This window comes from Gymnoscopelus microlampas (genome assembly GCF_963454915.1).
Source record: "Gymnoscopelus microlampas genome assembly, chromosome: 2".
Lineage (NCBI taxonomy): Eukaryota > Metazoa > Chordata > Actinopteri > Myctophiformes > Myctophidae > Gymnoscopelus > Gymnoscopelus microlampas.
The window spans coordinates 23325808-23341440 of record NC_139939.1 but is presented as its reverse complement, the minus strand read 5'-3'; the positions used below and the strand labels follow the sequence as shown (position 1 = coordinate 23341440).

Genomic DNA, 15633 nt, shown 5'->3' with positions numbered 1-15633 from the left:
GCTTTTTGTGTTATTCTTTTAGCATAACATTTGACTGTACTACCTGTATTGTTAACAAACGTGTTAATAAAGTATAAAATCAGTCAATCAATCAACCAATCAACCAATCAACCAATCAATCAATCAATCAATCAATCAATCAATCAATCAATCAATCAATCAATCAATCAATCAATCAATCAATCAATCAATCAATCAATGTAAGGTTATGTCAACTTTAATAACAATAATAATAATAATAATAATAATTATTATTATTATTATTAAACAGTTTTACCAGAGCCCTGTTAGTCAGCTTCACCTTCACCTTCAATCAATCAATCAATCAACCAATCAATCAATCAATCAATCAATCAATCAATCAATCAATCAATCAATCAATCAATCAATCAATCAATCAATCAATCAGACAGACAAGCTTATGTGTCCAATTTTGGTAGCATGAATGAACAACAATGGCCATAGATGGATATAGAGTGATGGATAAGACTTCTGAATTGACATTAGGTTGCAGTGATGGACAGTGTGGATGTGGATTCCATAGTAGGACCCTGACCCATCTGCCAAGTTTGGTCATTATGGTCTATATTGAAATCCAGATGCTTTTAGGATGGAATAATAATAATATAGGGTTCCCCAAATGATGATCAAACATTTGTCACAGGAGGATTATATCCTAAAGCTCTCCAATAAAACTAATTGAATTTGAAAACCGGCCACAAGGCAAGATTGATTAAGGGTGCGTGACCTGTTGGCTCCCTCTTGTGGGTACCATACATTACTGCAGCTAGGGGGCGCTGTCACCTTTTCCAAGGAACCCAACAAAACATTTGCCCTTTCACCGTCCGTCCGGTGTCTGTCTGCCAATAACTTCCGGGGCACGAGAGCTTGTGTGTGAAGTCTTGTGGATGAAATGAATGCATGAAAAAAATATATATTTATGTAAACAACCTGTGGCACATTTCTGCGAGAATATAACGTATAAAGGCTAAATATAATTCACGTATGTAGTGTTTTACAGTCGGAAAGCCTTCCTGAACACGTTGTTTTCGTGAAGTGTTGCAGCGCGGTGTTTGGTTGGCGCTGAAGGAGGGTTTGTGAGTCCAGTGGAAAGATGTCTGCGGAGGAAGCGGAGAAGACTGGCTCTGCTGCTGAGGCCAGTGCCGGGGATGAAGAGGAGGAGTGGCTCTATGGAGGTGAGATTATAACACTAATGGATTGAGTAGTGTAAACCAGGGGTCTTCAACAGGGGGTCCGGGACCCCTAGGGGGTCCTCAGAGTTATACAGGGGGGAGGCGCCAAATCTTTGTATGATAAGAACCTTTTTTCCTTTATTATTTTTTAACCACTTGGACCCTTGCATCCCTATTCTGAAGGGAATATAAACCAAAAAGGCGTTGTGAGCTTGTAGATTGGCTATTTTCGGCAGAGGTTTGGTGTAGGGGGGGGGCAGACCAAGTACAAGTTTTCGAAGTATTGAGGGTTTAAGTGGTTAACTGTCTGAAAATACACATTAACATGAATACAACACTACATCTATGAAAAACAACAACACAATTGTATACAATATGTAGTGGGGGTCCCTGCTTCATCTCGCTCTCAGCTAAGGGGTCCTTGGCCTGAAAAACGTTGATGACCCCTGGTATAAACAATCATAATGTCTGCAGTGCATTGCTAGATGATAGCAGACCCTTGCTGCCCTGGTAGGAAGCAGGAATGCACCTTGCTTGCACACACAGTGGTAGCGGTGGCCTAGTGGTTAGAGGGGCGGCCTTGATACCGGAAGGTCCCTAGTTCGATTCCCCAATTCATCACATCAATCATGAATCACCGCTGAATAGCCCTTGAGCAAGGCTTCCATGCAGGGTCCGGCTGGAAACAAGCTTCGTGCTTAGTCCGACACCCTGGGTAAACAACAAACTTTGCTTTGCTTTTACACAGGACTAAGACTTTACTTAAAGGTTAGCTCTGGTCCAAAGCGTACTGTAACTCCTTCTAACGCTATGTACCAGAGCTACTTAAAGGTAGGGTAAGTGATTTTCCTTTGTTAAAATAAGTGTTAAATAGCTCTATATTCTGATAGAACCAATTGCTTTAAAATTATAGCTGATAAATGGATGCTCTCTCCTGATTGGCTGAAATTTGGCAACACATGTGAAATTTTATTTTATTTTTATTTTCCTAATAGAGCTGGAGAGGTGGGGAGACTCCTGTTAGGAACAAACACTCTATAGCAATGATTACTATCAAAATATAGTGAGTTAACCTTTTAACAAAAAAAATTTTGTTTTAACCAAAACATATCACTTACCCTACCTTTTCTTTTAAAAGCAGTGGTTCTCAAACATTTTCATGCTAAGAACCTCCAAATTAATTGATACGTATTAAGCCACGGACCCCTGATTTGAAGAAACCTGAATCTGATGGTCATTCTTACACAGTACATTCTCATACACATTGGATTACCTTCTAACAGGTGAAATTGACCACTATTTTGTGCAAGTCAAGTCATAGACAAAAACAAAGTAGCTACAAGCTACAAAATAGCTACAAACTCACAAGTCGTGATGTGACGCTGTGTGAGCTTGTAGATGATCTGCTATTTTTGAAATGGGGCTTAGTGAAAAAAGTTCATTTAAATAAAAATAAATATGGAAAATAATGTAGAAATAAATAGATCTACAAGCTCACAACGCGTTGTGACCTTGTAGATCGGCTATTTCCACAGTATTTAAAAAAGTATCTATATGACTGATATGTATCAGTCATTTCTTTGTATATAGGTTATTTGTCATATTTGCCCTGTGCAACTTCAATGCCTAAAAGCCAAACAGAAATGAAAATTGTTCAATGAGAAAAACACAATTAAATTGTTAATTGTTAAACTGCTATGCAATGTAACAAAATATGTGTCTTTTTAGATGAAACCGAGGAGAAAGACGGGGATGAAGAAGCCAAGTTGAACGCTGCAGTCAGGTAACTTGCATCTCACGTTACCTGTCATGTAATGATACTGCATACTGCATGCAGACGTTTGCTAAAACTTGAGGAGCACATTGTGCAACAATACACCATGACCCTATTGTGGGCATATATATTTATATCTGTCTATCATGTGTTGAGCCCGTTTTATTTTGGTGCCTGGTTTGTAACCTAAAGAGGTTTTAAATTGAACGTTTCCCAGTGGAGCTGCCGATGCCGCCCTCCCCGCAACAGATGATGCCCCTGCTGTGGCCACAGGAAATGGAGTGGCTTCCGAGGTGGGTAGCGCGCACATACACACACACACACACACACGCACACGCACACGCACACGCACACACAATGTGGATGAGATTGCTTTAATATCTTGACTGCTTTCTGACTTATTATTTGGATCTTCAGACTTAATTATTTTTACTGTCTTCTTCCCCAACACACTCTCTCACATGTTCACAATCTCTGTATGGTTGGTAACTGTCTGTCTGTCTGTCTGTCTCTCTCTCTCTGTGTCAGCCTGCAGAGAGAGAGGCTGCAGCAGGTGGTGAGGATGAAGACAGTGACAGCGACAGTGACGACGATGACGATGATGTCCGTGTCACCATTGGAGACATTAAAACCGGAGCACCACAGTACACGTAGGTCCCAGTGAAGGCTTGCTATCTCACACCTTGGCCTACTAGTTGATCCGGCAGTGATGAAAGCTGCAGCATTCTATCGTCCTCTCCACCTAATGCTAACCTGTGTCAGTCTTCCTCTTGTCTTTTTTTAATCCAACTTTATGCATCGAAATGAAGCACATAATGTGGTGTTTCACGGTGTCTTGAGACAGACGGTTGCCTCACACAAATTTCAAACGCTTCCGCGTAAAAAAACGCTTCTGAAAACCTTAAGAAAATAAAGCGGGTGAGTCCATAGTTAGGCTGCCACACAGGAAAACATTATCTAGCCGCTTGCCTTCGGCCTGGCGGAGATAACAATAAAATACTTGGTACTTAGTATACCATATTGGTTTATGTGGTTTATGTTTATTGGTTTATGTTTTTCTCACAGGCCCTATGGAGCACCACCTGTCAACCTCAACATTAAAACAACAGGCACCAGACCTTATGGACAAGGTGATGTTCTCTATTACCAACTATTGCAGCTATTTTTAGTTTTACTGAAAACTTTTTGTATTGTGCTCTAATCAACCTGTATAATATTGAATCAAATGTGTTCAATAGCAAATTGAATGGTATGGCAGATGCTCAGATAGGACAGTAGCATAACGGATATGTGTAGGTCCACTAACAAGTTGTTTTGTTTCCATTAACAGCTAAGCTGAAGGGAGTGGATATGGATGCTCCCGGGAACATCAACGGGGTTCCAGTACTGGAGGTGGACATGGAGTCTTTTGAAGAGAAGCCTTGGAGGAAGCCAGGTGTGTGTGGGTGTGGGTTTTTTCCGTGCTTTGTGTGTGTGTGTGTGTGTGTGTGTGTGTGTGTCCTTGTGGAGCGGACCTGTCTTACTACTGTCTGACTGTGTTTATGTGTGTAGGAGCAGACCTGTCTTACTACTGTGACTGTGTTTATGTGTGTAGGAGCAGACCTGTCTTACTACTGTGACTGTGTTTATGTGTGTAGGAGCGGACCTGTCTTACTACTGTGACTGTGTTTATGTGTGTAGGAGCAGACCTGTCTTACTACTGTCTGACTGTGTTTATGTGTGTAGGAGCAGACCTGTCTTACTACTGTCTGACTGTGTTTATGTGTGTAGGAGCAGACCTGTCTTACTACTGTGACTGTGTTTATGTGTGTAGGAGCAGACCTGTCTTACTACTGTCTGACTGTGTTTATGTGTGTAGGAGCGGACCTGTCTTACTACTGTGACTGTGTTTATGTGTGTAGGAGCAGACCTGTCTTACTACTGTCTGACTGTGTTTATGTGTGTAGGAGCAGACCTGTCTTACTACTGTCTGACTGTGTTTATGTGTGTAGGAGCAGACCTGTCTTACTGCTGTGACTGTGTTTATGTGTGTAGGAGCAGACCTGTCTTACTACTGTGACTGTGTTTATGTGTGTAGGAGCAGACCTGTCTTACTGCTGTGACTGTGTTTATGTGTGTAGGAGCAGACCTGTCTTACTACTGTGACTGTGTTTATGTGTGTAGGAGCAGACCTGTCTTACTGCTGTGACTGTGTTTATGTGTGTAGGAGCAGACCTGTCTTACTACTGTCTGACTGTGTTTATGTGTGTAGGAGCAGACCTGTCTTACTACTGTCTGACTGTGTTTATGTGTGTAGGAGCAGACCTGTCTTACTACTGTGACTGTGTTTATGTGTGTAGGAGCAGACCTGTCTTACTACTGTCTGACTGTGTTTATGTGTGTAGGAGCAGACCTGTCTTACTACTGTCTGACTGTGTTTATGTGTGTAGGAGCAGACCTGTCTTACTACTGTGACTGTGTTTATGTGTGTAGGAGCAGACCTGTCTTACTACTGTCTGACTGTGTTTATGTGTGTAGGAGCAGACCTGTCTTACTACTGTGTGACTGTGTTTATGTGTGTAGGAGCAGACCTGTCTTACTACTGTGTGACTGTGTTTATGTGTGTAGGAGCGGACCTGTCTGACTACTGTCTGACTGTGTTTATGTGTGTAGGAGCAGACCTGTCTTACTACTGTCTGACTGTGTTTATGTGTGTAGGAGCGGACCTGTCTGACTACTTCAACTATGGCTTCAATGAGGACACGTGGAAGACGTACTGTGAGAAGCAGAAGAGGATGCGCATGGGTCTGGAGGTCACCACTGTTGGTTCTATAACCAGCAAGATCACAGTAAGAGGCCGCTATACACACTCCTTGTTTAACACAGACACACAGCCGCCACCTCACACAGTAAAATCCTCCATGTAAATTTAACGCTGACGGTGTACCAAATGGAACCAAATGGACAAATGAAAAATGTAGATTTTGCTGTCTGTGTCAAGTCTGTCATCCATCCTGTGGTAAAGACAGATCTGTGCCTTCCCCAGGTTCAGCAGGGCAGGACAGGTAATGAGAAGGACATGATATCCACCCTGCCTGTCCACACCTCAAAGCCAGAATTCATCTCTCCGGCCAGCCACTCCCACTACAACAAGCCTCCCATCAGCCAGGTCACCAATAGGTCTGGAATGATACCTGTTTACGAAACACAGGAGAAGATGTAAGACACATCTAAGTAACAATGTATTTGTCATTGAACGATTGTAGGAAACAGAAAAATCAGGGGAGATTAAATCGACATTGAAAGGATCTGGGGGGAAATGGAAATACACCTAACTGGCTTTTCCTACTAGACTTTGGGTTTTGAAATGTCAGAATAGAGGTTTGATTCAGACTGGTAGGTGGGGTTGTACTTGTAATGTTTACTTGTTTGGCAGTTAAAGAAAAATTGATAGTACTGAACAATATTTTTGGTGGCATTTGAAACGCACATATAATGTTAAACTCACACTGCTTTCCTGTACAAACGCAACACACACAGCGAAACACACCTGATTCCTCCATTTGAAAGAAATGCATCAATTACTCACTCTGTATGAAATAGGCCCACCTCCCATTTACTGTGTGTTTGTGAGGGTTGGTGTAACTCTGTGTCATTTTCCCTTGCTGTCTGTTTCGTATTGGTAGGATCTCCCCTCCTCAGTGGGTTCAGACTGGCCCACCTGCTCAAGACATGTCCTATTATACGTAAGTGGGCATGGCCTCATTCTTACAAGATGAAATGGCCATGAATATTAGCCATAGCCATCATGTGCGACGATCAAGCAAAGGTTTCTGCTGAGGCCAGAAAGATGCATTCTTTTATGTATTTAATTTATTTTGATTTGATGGTCATTGGTTTGGTGGTTGCTATTGTGTCATTGTTGTATTGGTGGTGCATTAGTGGAAAAAACTAAAACAAAGAGACTTGTTGGATCCATGATTATGGGGCCATGTAATACAGACTGAGACTAGAAATCTATCGTCCCCAAACATTTTAGCCCCCACAAACAACAACAACAACAACAACAACAACAACAACTGTACCCATCAGGCTAATGATCTGCTCATTTAAATTCTAAATGAGCATGCTCCATGAGACATAAAACCTATGAACCAAAATCATTTATACAGATGTACAACATTGGACTTAATTTCTGTTCAGATGCTCACAGGACTTAAATAAGTGGCCAGATTTGTGTCTTAACTCATTGAGTGCCAGAATTGCCAGAATTATATAGAAATATGTTGTCCCAGTGCCAGAGTTTTTTTCAAAGTAAAAAAAAAGTGCTTAGGAAGCGAGATACAGCCCTTCTCAGTTATACGTTAAACAAGGAGTGGATGGAGCTGCAAATCTTCAGATGATGATATCTTGGGTTCTGAACATGTTTTAAAAAAAAGAAAGAAAAAAAACATTACTATTTTTTCAAAAACACGTCAAACACGTCATTGGCACCCAGCGCCATAGCGGTAAAAACACGTGAAACACGTTAATGGCACTCAATGAGTTAATACTGTACGTATAAAGTATTAATACTGCATCTATACAGTGTATTAACCACTTTCAACCTGGCGCCCTTCCTATTTTGGCCATGTCATTATAGGCGAACAATTAGAATAAATAGTGACAATAACAGATCTACAAGCTCACTTGTGAGATTATACCTGTAGATCAGCTAATTTCGCCATTGGCTGTACGACAAAGTATATAGGGCTTAAGAACATGTCGGGTGCATTTTGTCCCGTGTTGGCATGCTGCTCAGTGCATTGTTGCTGTTGGTTCCTCCATCAGGAAGACCAGCGGTACCATAGATGTGATCGGTGGAGGGACAGCCACCATCAGCAGAGTGGAGGGACGACGGAGGCACAATCTGGAAGGAAACAATATTCAGGTAAACCAACCACACAGACAAACATGCAGTCTGACACAACAAACAAACAAACTGTCAATGATACTGAACAGGTTTGAACCGATAATGGACATTTATACATAGGGTTATTGCAAACCAAAATATCTACAATATCAGTGATATCAAATTTTAACTATTCTGGCAAAACACAGGGTCATGACATACTGCACGTTGAACCACTTGAATCCTAGCGTCCCTATTCATTCTGGGGGGTGAACATTCAGCGAAAATAGCTTTCCATGATGCGTTTGCTGAGAAAACATGTTGATTTCTATCCTGAGGGGAAGATATAACTGCTTGCATATACTGTACTGTAGCCTACTAATATAATTTTCCCAAACACACACTATTATCTCGATATAGTACAAAATGATCTATGGGGCGGAATCTAGTCATTAGATAAAAGATTTTTGGCACATCTCTACTAACTGCTGAACAATTGTTGATCAGCACAGGCGTAAATATTTGCTTTGGGTTTGCTTCTGATACATTTCACAGTTGAACTTGATAGAACTTGTCTTGTCTTATCTTGAGAGTAGATAACTTGTTATAGCCAGGCCTGAGTTTGAGCCTTTCCCATCTGTGTTTGGCACGCAGGTGATCTCCGATGGCCACACTTCATCGGATGTGGAACCAACTCCGGCCAAGAATCAGATGCCTCCGAACTTCTTCCCTCCTGGACCCCTCCCTCCGAACATCCCTCCTCCACCCTTCCTCCCTCCTCCTCCCAACGTCAGCACGGCACCCCCACTCATCCCCCCGCCTAGTAAGTCACCACAGTCGCTCACTTGTGACTTTTACTCTGCCTACCTCTAGATTCATTCAGATTGTGCCCATTTGAAATTCTGTTTGTTGTGTGTGGGTGGGTGCAAAAAGTTGATAGACACAGCGCAAAGTCAAACCTTAGCCCCCTATTGTACGATGAACACAATTGATGAATTCATTTAAGAAAAAACATAAAAAGTTGAAATACAGAGTTACAAGGTTTCTACCCGACAGCAACGATTATGCAGCATGTGTGTTGCAGGTGTAGCATCTCTCTTGAGTGCATTTATAGTTTGTGTTTTTGATTTACTGTTTAACCTGTTGTCTTCTCTTTCTCTACTAATCTCCCTGTTCTTAGGAATGCCCATCACTGTCCCTCCCCCTGGTTTCCCCCCGCCACCTAGCGGACCCCCTCCTTCTCTCATCCCTACCATGGACAGGTAAACGCATACACACAAACACACTGAATCCTTAACAATACAACAAGTAGTTGCTGATGGTCTCTCTCTCTCTTTGTCGCAACAGTAGCCATCCTGGAGGTTATGATAACCGCCCTGTCCCACCATACCCCTTCCCTCAAGGTAAGAATTACAACATTGAACTACTTACACCCTAACAAAACCAGTTTGTAATCAACATTAGACATGTTCAGACTACACTGCGTACACCTGATGTAATTTGTCGTCATTGGGCGCACAATTAGAAATACACAGAACACATTGAGTATTTTTTCCCACACCGTTTATGTACATCAGAACAATGGGATTTATGTTCAAAATCGGCAACATTTCCCTTTAACCACTTTCAATCTTGCGTCCTTATGTTCGGCTTGTCTTTATAGGTGAAAACTGAAAAGTGTGCTTGCGAACAACGCGTCTCATCGCCAGGCGTTGTGAGCTTGTAGAGCAGCTATTTTGACTATTCGCTGACGTACGGAAAAGTATAGGGCTTAAGTGGTTAAATTCATCCAATTGCACTACACTCAACAACACAGACATACCGACCCCTCCTCTCTCTATTCATGCCAGGTGCATACCCTCCTCCCATGCCGGGCAATGTGGCCCCGCCGTGGCCCCCCATGATGGATAACTCCAAGCCATGGGACTACTACCCTAACCCCCGTCGCGAGGAGAAGAGAGAAAAGGAGCGAGAGAGGCCCCGGGAGAGGCCACATGAACGGGAAAGGGAGAGGGAACACAGCCCCTCAGCTATGAGCTACACCAGGTGAGGGGGACAGATACTAACACCTCTACAGAGGCTAGTCTGAAGTCTAAGGTGACCTTGTCTTTTGGACTCGACCTGCTTGACATGCGTAGAATCAGTAGAAATCAAGTTATATTAGCCAAAATCGGACATGGTGCAAGAAGCGCTGCAAAAACATAACTCAAAGGGGTATTTCACATTAAAACACTTCAAGGGTCATTTTAATGTCTACTCATTCTTTTGTGTACACCGGGTCCCCCCCCCCTCCTATACAGTATAAGCCCATTCAACTGAAAATGTGCAGACCCAGTCGAGCGCTTGATTGATTGATTGAATACTTAATTAGTCAGAAATGTAAACAGCACGTGGTACAGTCAGACATTAAGGCTAAAAGGATAAAACAAAAAAGTCCTGGGGACTTCACAATACTGCTCCAGTATTATATTTGGGTAGACTCCTTTCAAGTTGCCAGGTCATTTTCCCTCTTACTCCATGTTAACCACGTTGGCCTCCCATTGAAAACAAACTTCCTGCCAAGCTGGAGGCACCGCTGCTGTGAATTGAAATGGAGCTAGTGCTTTACCTCTGCCACCTTAATGATGGATTTGTTGTAAATATCTTTTTTCAAATAAATCTTTGCCACAACCAACTAAAATGTAACCTGTCTTTGTGCCCTCCGCAGCGATGAGGAGCGTTACCGTTACCGCGAGTACCAAGAGCGTGGCTACGGGGGCGGCGAGCGCCATCGTGAGCGGGCAAGCAGAGAGAAAGAGGACAGAGGACACAGAGAGAGAAGACACAGGGAGAAAGAGGAGGGACGCCACAAGTCCTCACGCAGGTAGACACACACACACACACACACACACACACACACACACACACACACACACACACACACACACACACACACACACACACACACACACACACACACACACACACACACACACACACACACACACACACACACACACACACACACACACACACACTTCTCTCTCCCACATCCATGTAGTTATTGTTGTACAGATTGAGAAAGTTCCAGAGAACATCAATATATCAGTTCTATGTTAGATGTTATTTTTTTTGCTGTTATCTACGGTCCGCTTTGACCTTTTCTCCTCCCCCCTCCCCTCCTGCGCAAGCAGCAGTAGCAGGAGGAGGCACGACAGCGAGGAGGGCGACAGCCACCGGAGACACAAACACAAGAAAAGCAAGAGGAGCAAGGAGGGCAAGGAGGCCAGCGAGGAGATCAGCGTGGACCAGGAGAACCAGGAGGCCATGGAATGATGAGCAACCTCTACTCCTTCACTTTAATCCCTCCCTCCGACCCATTCTTCTATCCCTTTTTTTTCCCTTTCCCTCCAAGAAGAGAGCGAAGAAATGAGAAGTGTGAGCCCCTCCTCCCTTCACATCACTCATCTTCCATCCCTCCATTCTCTCCCATGTCTTTTAAAACACTGTCTCTCCACGTCAGTTTGAGAAAACAGGTCTGTAACTCTTCAGAGTGTAGAAATGCAGCCATTTCTCAAGTTGAATAATTACTGAGGATTTTACAGAATAGATTGGGGGTTCCAGTATAGTTAAGTTCAGTGATTCTTACTCTTTTTAATTTCAAGGACCCTCAGTTTGATATGCATTGGGCAACGGACCCCCATTTTTTCATCTCTGGGACCCCGATCTACATTGGAAAATCCTCAAGTGTTGATTGAACTCAGAGAGTGTCCAAATTGAACCAATGTGGTTCCATTTGTACACTGTCAGAGTTACAGACCCGTAACAGTCCATTTGGACCGCTGGTCGTCCCCGGACCCGACGTTGAGGAACAGTGTTTTAAAAGGTGAACGGAAGCTTGAGGAGCAGAGGTGTGTTTTCGGAGGTCTGTGGAAGCGTTGTCTCTTTTCCTCTCTGTACCTCTACATTCCTCTCCTTGTCTCTAACCTCCCATCCCAGACTTAGAACAAGGAGGGTGTCTGTTTCTCCTCCATTCACCCCTCACCCTCTTATAATAGATCACGCTCAGAGATTCTGTTGTTGACGTTGTTGTCTGGATGATATGTCTCTTTTTTTCCCCTAGTCATTTATTTTGTTGTATCATTTTTCTTGTCCTGTATAGATACATCTACAGAATGTTGTCAAGTTTGTTGAATTAAAAAACAAACAAGCTTTTGATAAGATTTGTCTTGCTGTCTTTTGTTATTTGTGGGGTTATTGTTTTTTTCCCTATTCAATTCAGATATACTTCGCACAAAATACAAACTATTTTACGCTACTGGTCACTCACTGGGTATATTTATGGCGTTGTTGGAATATGCAGTCCAAAGGGATACGTTTGATTCACCAATTTAGATCTGAAAATGGTTACAAATATTATTTATGTCTAGTAGGAATATGATAGTTACTAGCATATTCCTACTAGCAGTGGTACTAGCAGTTAGTAGCACTGCTAGTTCTTGCTGATGGTAGTGTTTGTTGCTAAACTTAACCAGCAGGTGGGGGTGTAGTCCAGCTTTGCCTGACTTTACCTGTCATTGTACATTTCAAGTAAATATACTCCTCCATATACTGCAGCTGTAATTTCAAGTAGTTTACATTTCTGTAAATGTGTTTCTGCTTAAACAGCTGTAATGATCGTGGTCCACAGTGTATTGGCAATAGATTTAGAAATTTAGATTGTTAAATGTATGATCTTGTGTGACAGTGTAATGGCAGGAGTCCTTTAACTGTTGAATGTGATGAACATTTACAAGATTGTTAAGAACCCACATTACTATCTTGAAGTGTAAGATCTCAAAAATCAGTGTTGATGCATTCTTTGGCGCTGTACATCTGCAACCTTTGAATACCAGTTTACTAGTTAGTGACTGACTATTATTTGCTCTACCTTTTATCTCTTTTATCATTCTGTTGTAATGTCGTTTATTTGCTCTGGTTACTCAGCAATATCAATCATCATCCAGTCGCCAAACGGTCAAACGGCTACAGTAACACCATAGCTTCTCAAAGGGCTCCTATAGATGGTGAGAGGATTAGGATTCCACGTATTACTGAACAAAGTCTATGTTTAACTTCTCCAGAGCCCCCTGTTATTTGTTTTGTTACATCACCATTGTAAGCTACTGTATAGGAATATTTTCTGCAGAGGCCATAATATCAGTGAAGTGAAATACGCTGGATTTGTAACTGAGCAGGCAAAAGAGAAGGTTTACCGTGACTGTCTGAAATTAACTGAGTGCAGTACACAGGAGACACAAAGAGAGCCAGAGCAAACCTACACAAGCAACCAGGGAGTCATTATGTATTTCGTTATTGTTGCATTTCTGTGTCTTTTCCCAGTGGGACATTCCGCTCCTCTGACCAGCTCGAGCTGCGAGAATCTAGTAAAACCAATAGAAATGAGCAATAAAGAGGTAAGTGAAAAATAGTATGTGAAGGCACTGTGTGCATAATTTGACAGAATCTGCAGTCCATCCTCAATTTACTTTATCTTTTTCCTCCAACTTGACACACAAAGGCAAGGACACTAGACAGTAAAAATGTTTGTACTGTAGTTTGAGTAAAACTACAGTAAACCAACCATCCTGGTCGTTTAAATTGATGGTTTACGCAGGCTAGTTTGAGTAGGCTACTTGGAGCCATCCCTCAGAACATTCATACCATGATTCGTGGTATGAATGTTTCCATAATGTCATTATCATCATTATGAATTGAGCCAAATCAGAGGAGGGAGAGAGAGAGATTGCATTCTCTTAATAAATTACTGTTTTCCTTTATATTTTTGAAGCTCAGAGCCTTCTGGCAAAAAATGTTCGATCACACATAGATTATATATACTCACCATTCGATCACCATTAGCTTCCAGATAGTGGTCACTTGACTCACTTCTAGTCTCCTTGGAGTCTACAAATTAAACGGAACAGCCATTAGCCAATGCAATGGCTTTGGCTATTTGAGGTCCTTGGCATGGGAAGGTTTGGGAACTACTGCAGTATACTAACTATGTTGTTTATTCCCTCATCCAGATGTTAGGGAAGTGGTTATACATTGGGGGGAGCTCTGATCTCCCTGGAAGCCGTTCCCTAGGCCACCTGCTGACAAGTGCCTGGGTTGACCTCACTCCAACCCAGGGATGTCAAACTCATTTTAGCTCAGGGGCCACATGGAGGAGGGCCAGAGGGCCAGAGGGCCGGACCGGTACCGGACCGGTACCGGACCGGTAAAATCATGGCATAATAACTATTAATAACAATAACAACAACTTCAGATAGTTTTCTTTGTTTACTTTACTTAGTCTTAGTTAGTACAAGCACATTCTGAAAATGTAAACTTCACAAATAGGGATGGCCAAATGGAGACATTTTATTAACCGTTTACCTACCGTTAGGCCTTACCGATTAATTAATCGATAACCGTTAAGAAAAAAAAATGTGTTTTTTTTTTTTAGTGCCAAAATACATTTTATTTCAAAGGGCCAAGTCTACACAATTTGTTTTGTGTCTCCAGCAGAGTTTCTAGTGTCTCTATCTCTCTCTGGTAGAGGTTGCACATGAACTCTGCAGCCGCACTGAGGCGCTCCAACACAAACAATACCAATACAAAGACGAGGAAGAAGAAGAGGAAAGTGGAAGTTACGTGTGGTTGCAGGCGTAGACTTGGCCAAAAAACAATTAAAACATTTTTGGAACTAAAAAAAAAATTTTTTTAAATGTTTTGCAAAATCATCTCGCGGGCCGGATTAAACTAGTTAGCGGGCCTGATCCGGCCCGCGGGCCGTATGTTTGACATCCCTGCTCCAACCCCACAGGAGAACATCATTAATCTCATGCAGACCCAGAGAGTGTAAGACAAACTACACTCCTACAGTATACTATGATTTGGATACAATTCTATATGTTATTACTACTATCCGTATACTATTATAGGGATTTTTTCCCTTGCTGTTTTTGAGTTGATGTCAAACTTCTTGTGAAATACAGAATGATTTTTCATAAATAGCAGCTCTACAAGCTCACAACGTGTCACACTCACAAGGGTCACAATATGACGCATTGTAGATCAGACATTTATTTTTCAATAGGGTGGGTGGGTCGCAGCCAGAGGCTATGGTTATTTGGGGGTCCTTGGCATGGCAAGGTTTACGATAGATAGATCTCATATCTACTTTCACATGCATGGTATTGATATTTCTAATGCAGTATTTTGCCTTTATTCCTCCCATCACAGATATGGCGAGTGCTCCAGTTACAATTACAGTGTGACTTTTGAAAACAGCGCTATGTTGATTGGTAAGTAGAGAAAAGAAGAGTTCAAGTGGTGTGGGATGTTCCACCTTAAAACCGGGAAAGCATCTGTGTCATTTTAGATTTTAGTGTTGGCTATTCAAAAATAGCAGGTATACAAGCTCACAGTGCATCACTTAGTGCCGCGCGGGTGAGCTGCTATTTAAGATATTTTTTTGAAATTTCTTGAAAGTGTGAGAACTACTGATTTAGAAGGCAATTGTAGAATCAGCCTCAGGTCTTAATACGTTGAAATAGTTCATAATTCCTGAGACGTACTGTTTGTGATTGTGTGTATTTGTTTTTGTGCTTCTGTGTGTTTCCCAGAGGAGCCGTTTTACCTGAAGGAGGTGTACTTGAGAAGTGACTGCCCGGACTGTCTGGTTATCCATGAAGAGGTCATCTCTGGGAAAGACACATTCACCAGTGTTATGCTATTTAGTAAGAACAAATGTTTTTGTCTTTATTTACACATGAAGAAGAGTGATGTTT

The 15633-nt window shown here is 42.1% G+C and overlaps 1 protein-coding gene across 1 annotated transcript; it reads left to right on the top strand.

The window, feature by feature from the left end:
- Window positions 1-881: 881 nt before the first annotated feature.
- fip1l1b (FIP1 like 1b) lies at window positions 882-12039 on the top strand. The gene is made up of 16 exons (XM_084079233.1): window positions 882-1196; window positions 2922-2976; window positions 3185-3260; window positions 3496-3617; window positions 4033-4097; window positions 4298-4402; window positions 5665-5795; window positions 5993-6165; window positions 6633-6692; window positions 7777-7876; window positions 8492-8660; window positions 9018-9099; window positions 9185-9240; window positions 9688-9883; window positions 10545-10700; window positions 11011-12039. Exons 1-16 carry the CDS (start codon window positions 1115-1117, stop codon window positions 11150-11152), a joined length of 1770 nt encoding a protein of 589 aa, XP_083935359.1. The 5' UTR covers window positions 882-1114; the 3' UTR covers window positions 11153-12039.
- The last annotated feature ends 3594 nt before the right edge of the window (window positions 12040-15633 follow it).

What these genes read in the sequence shown, in the direction of transcription:
- fip1l1b (XM_084079233.1), top strand. Translation starts at nt 1,115, where the DNA reads ATGTCTGCGGAGGAAGCGGAGAAGACTGGCTCTGCTGCTGAGGCCAGT. An exon ending in GAAATGGAGTGGCTTCCGAG is followed by an intron (nt 3,261 to 3,495) that starts GTGGGTAGCGCG and finishes TCTCTGTGTCAG; the next exon opens with CCTGCAGAGAGAGAGGCTGC. An exon ending in CTATAACCAGCAAGATCACA is followed by an intron (nt 5,796 to 5,992) that starts GTAAGAGGCCGC and finishes TGCCTTCCCCAG; the next exon opens with GTTCAGCAGGGCAGGACAGG.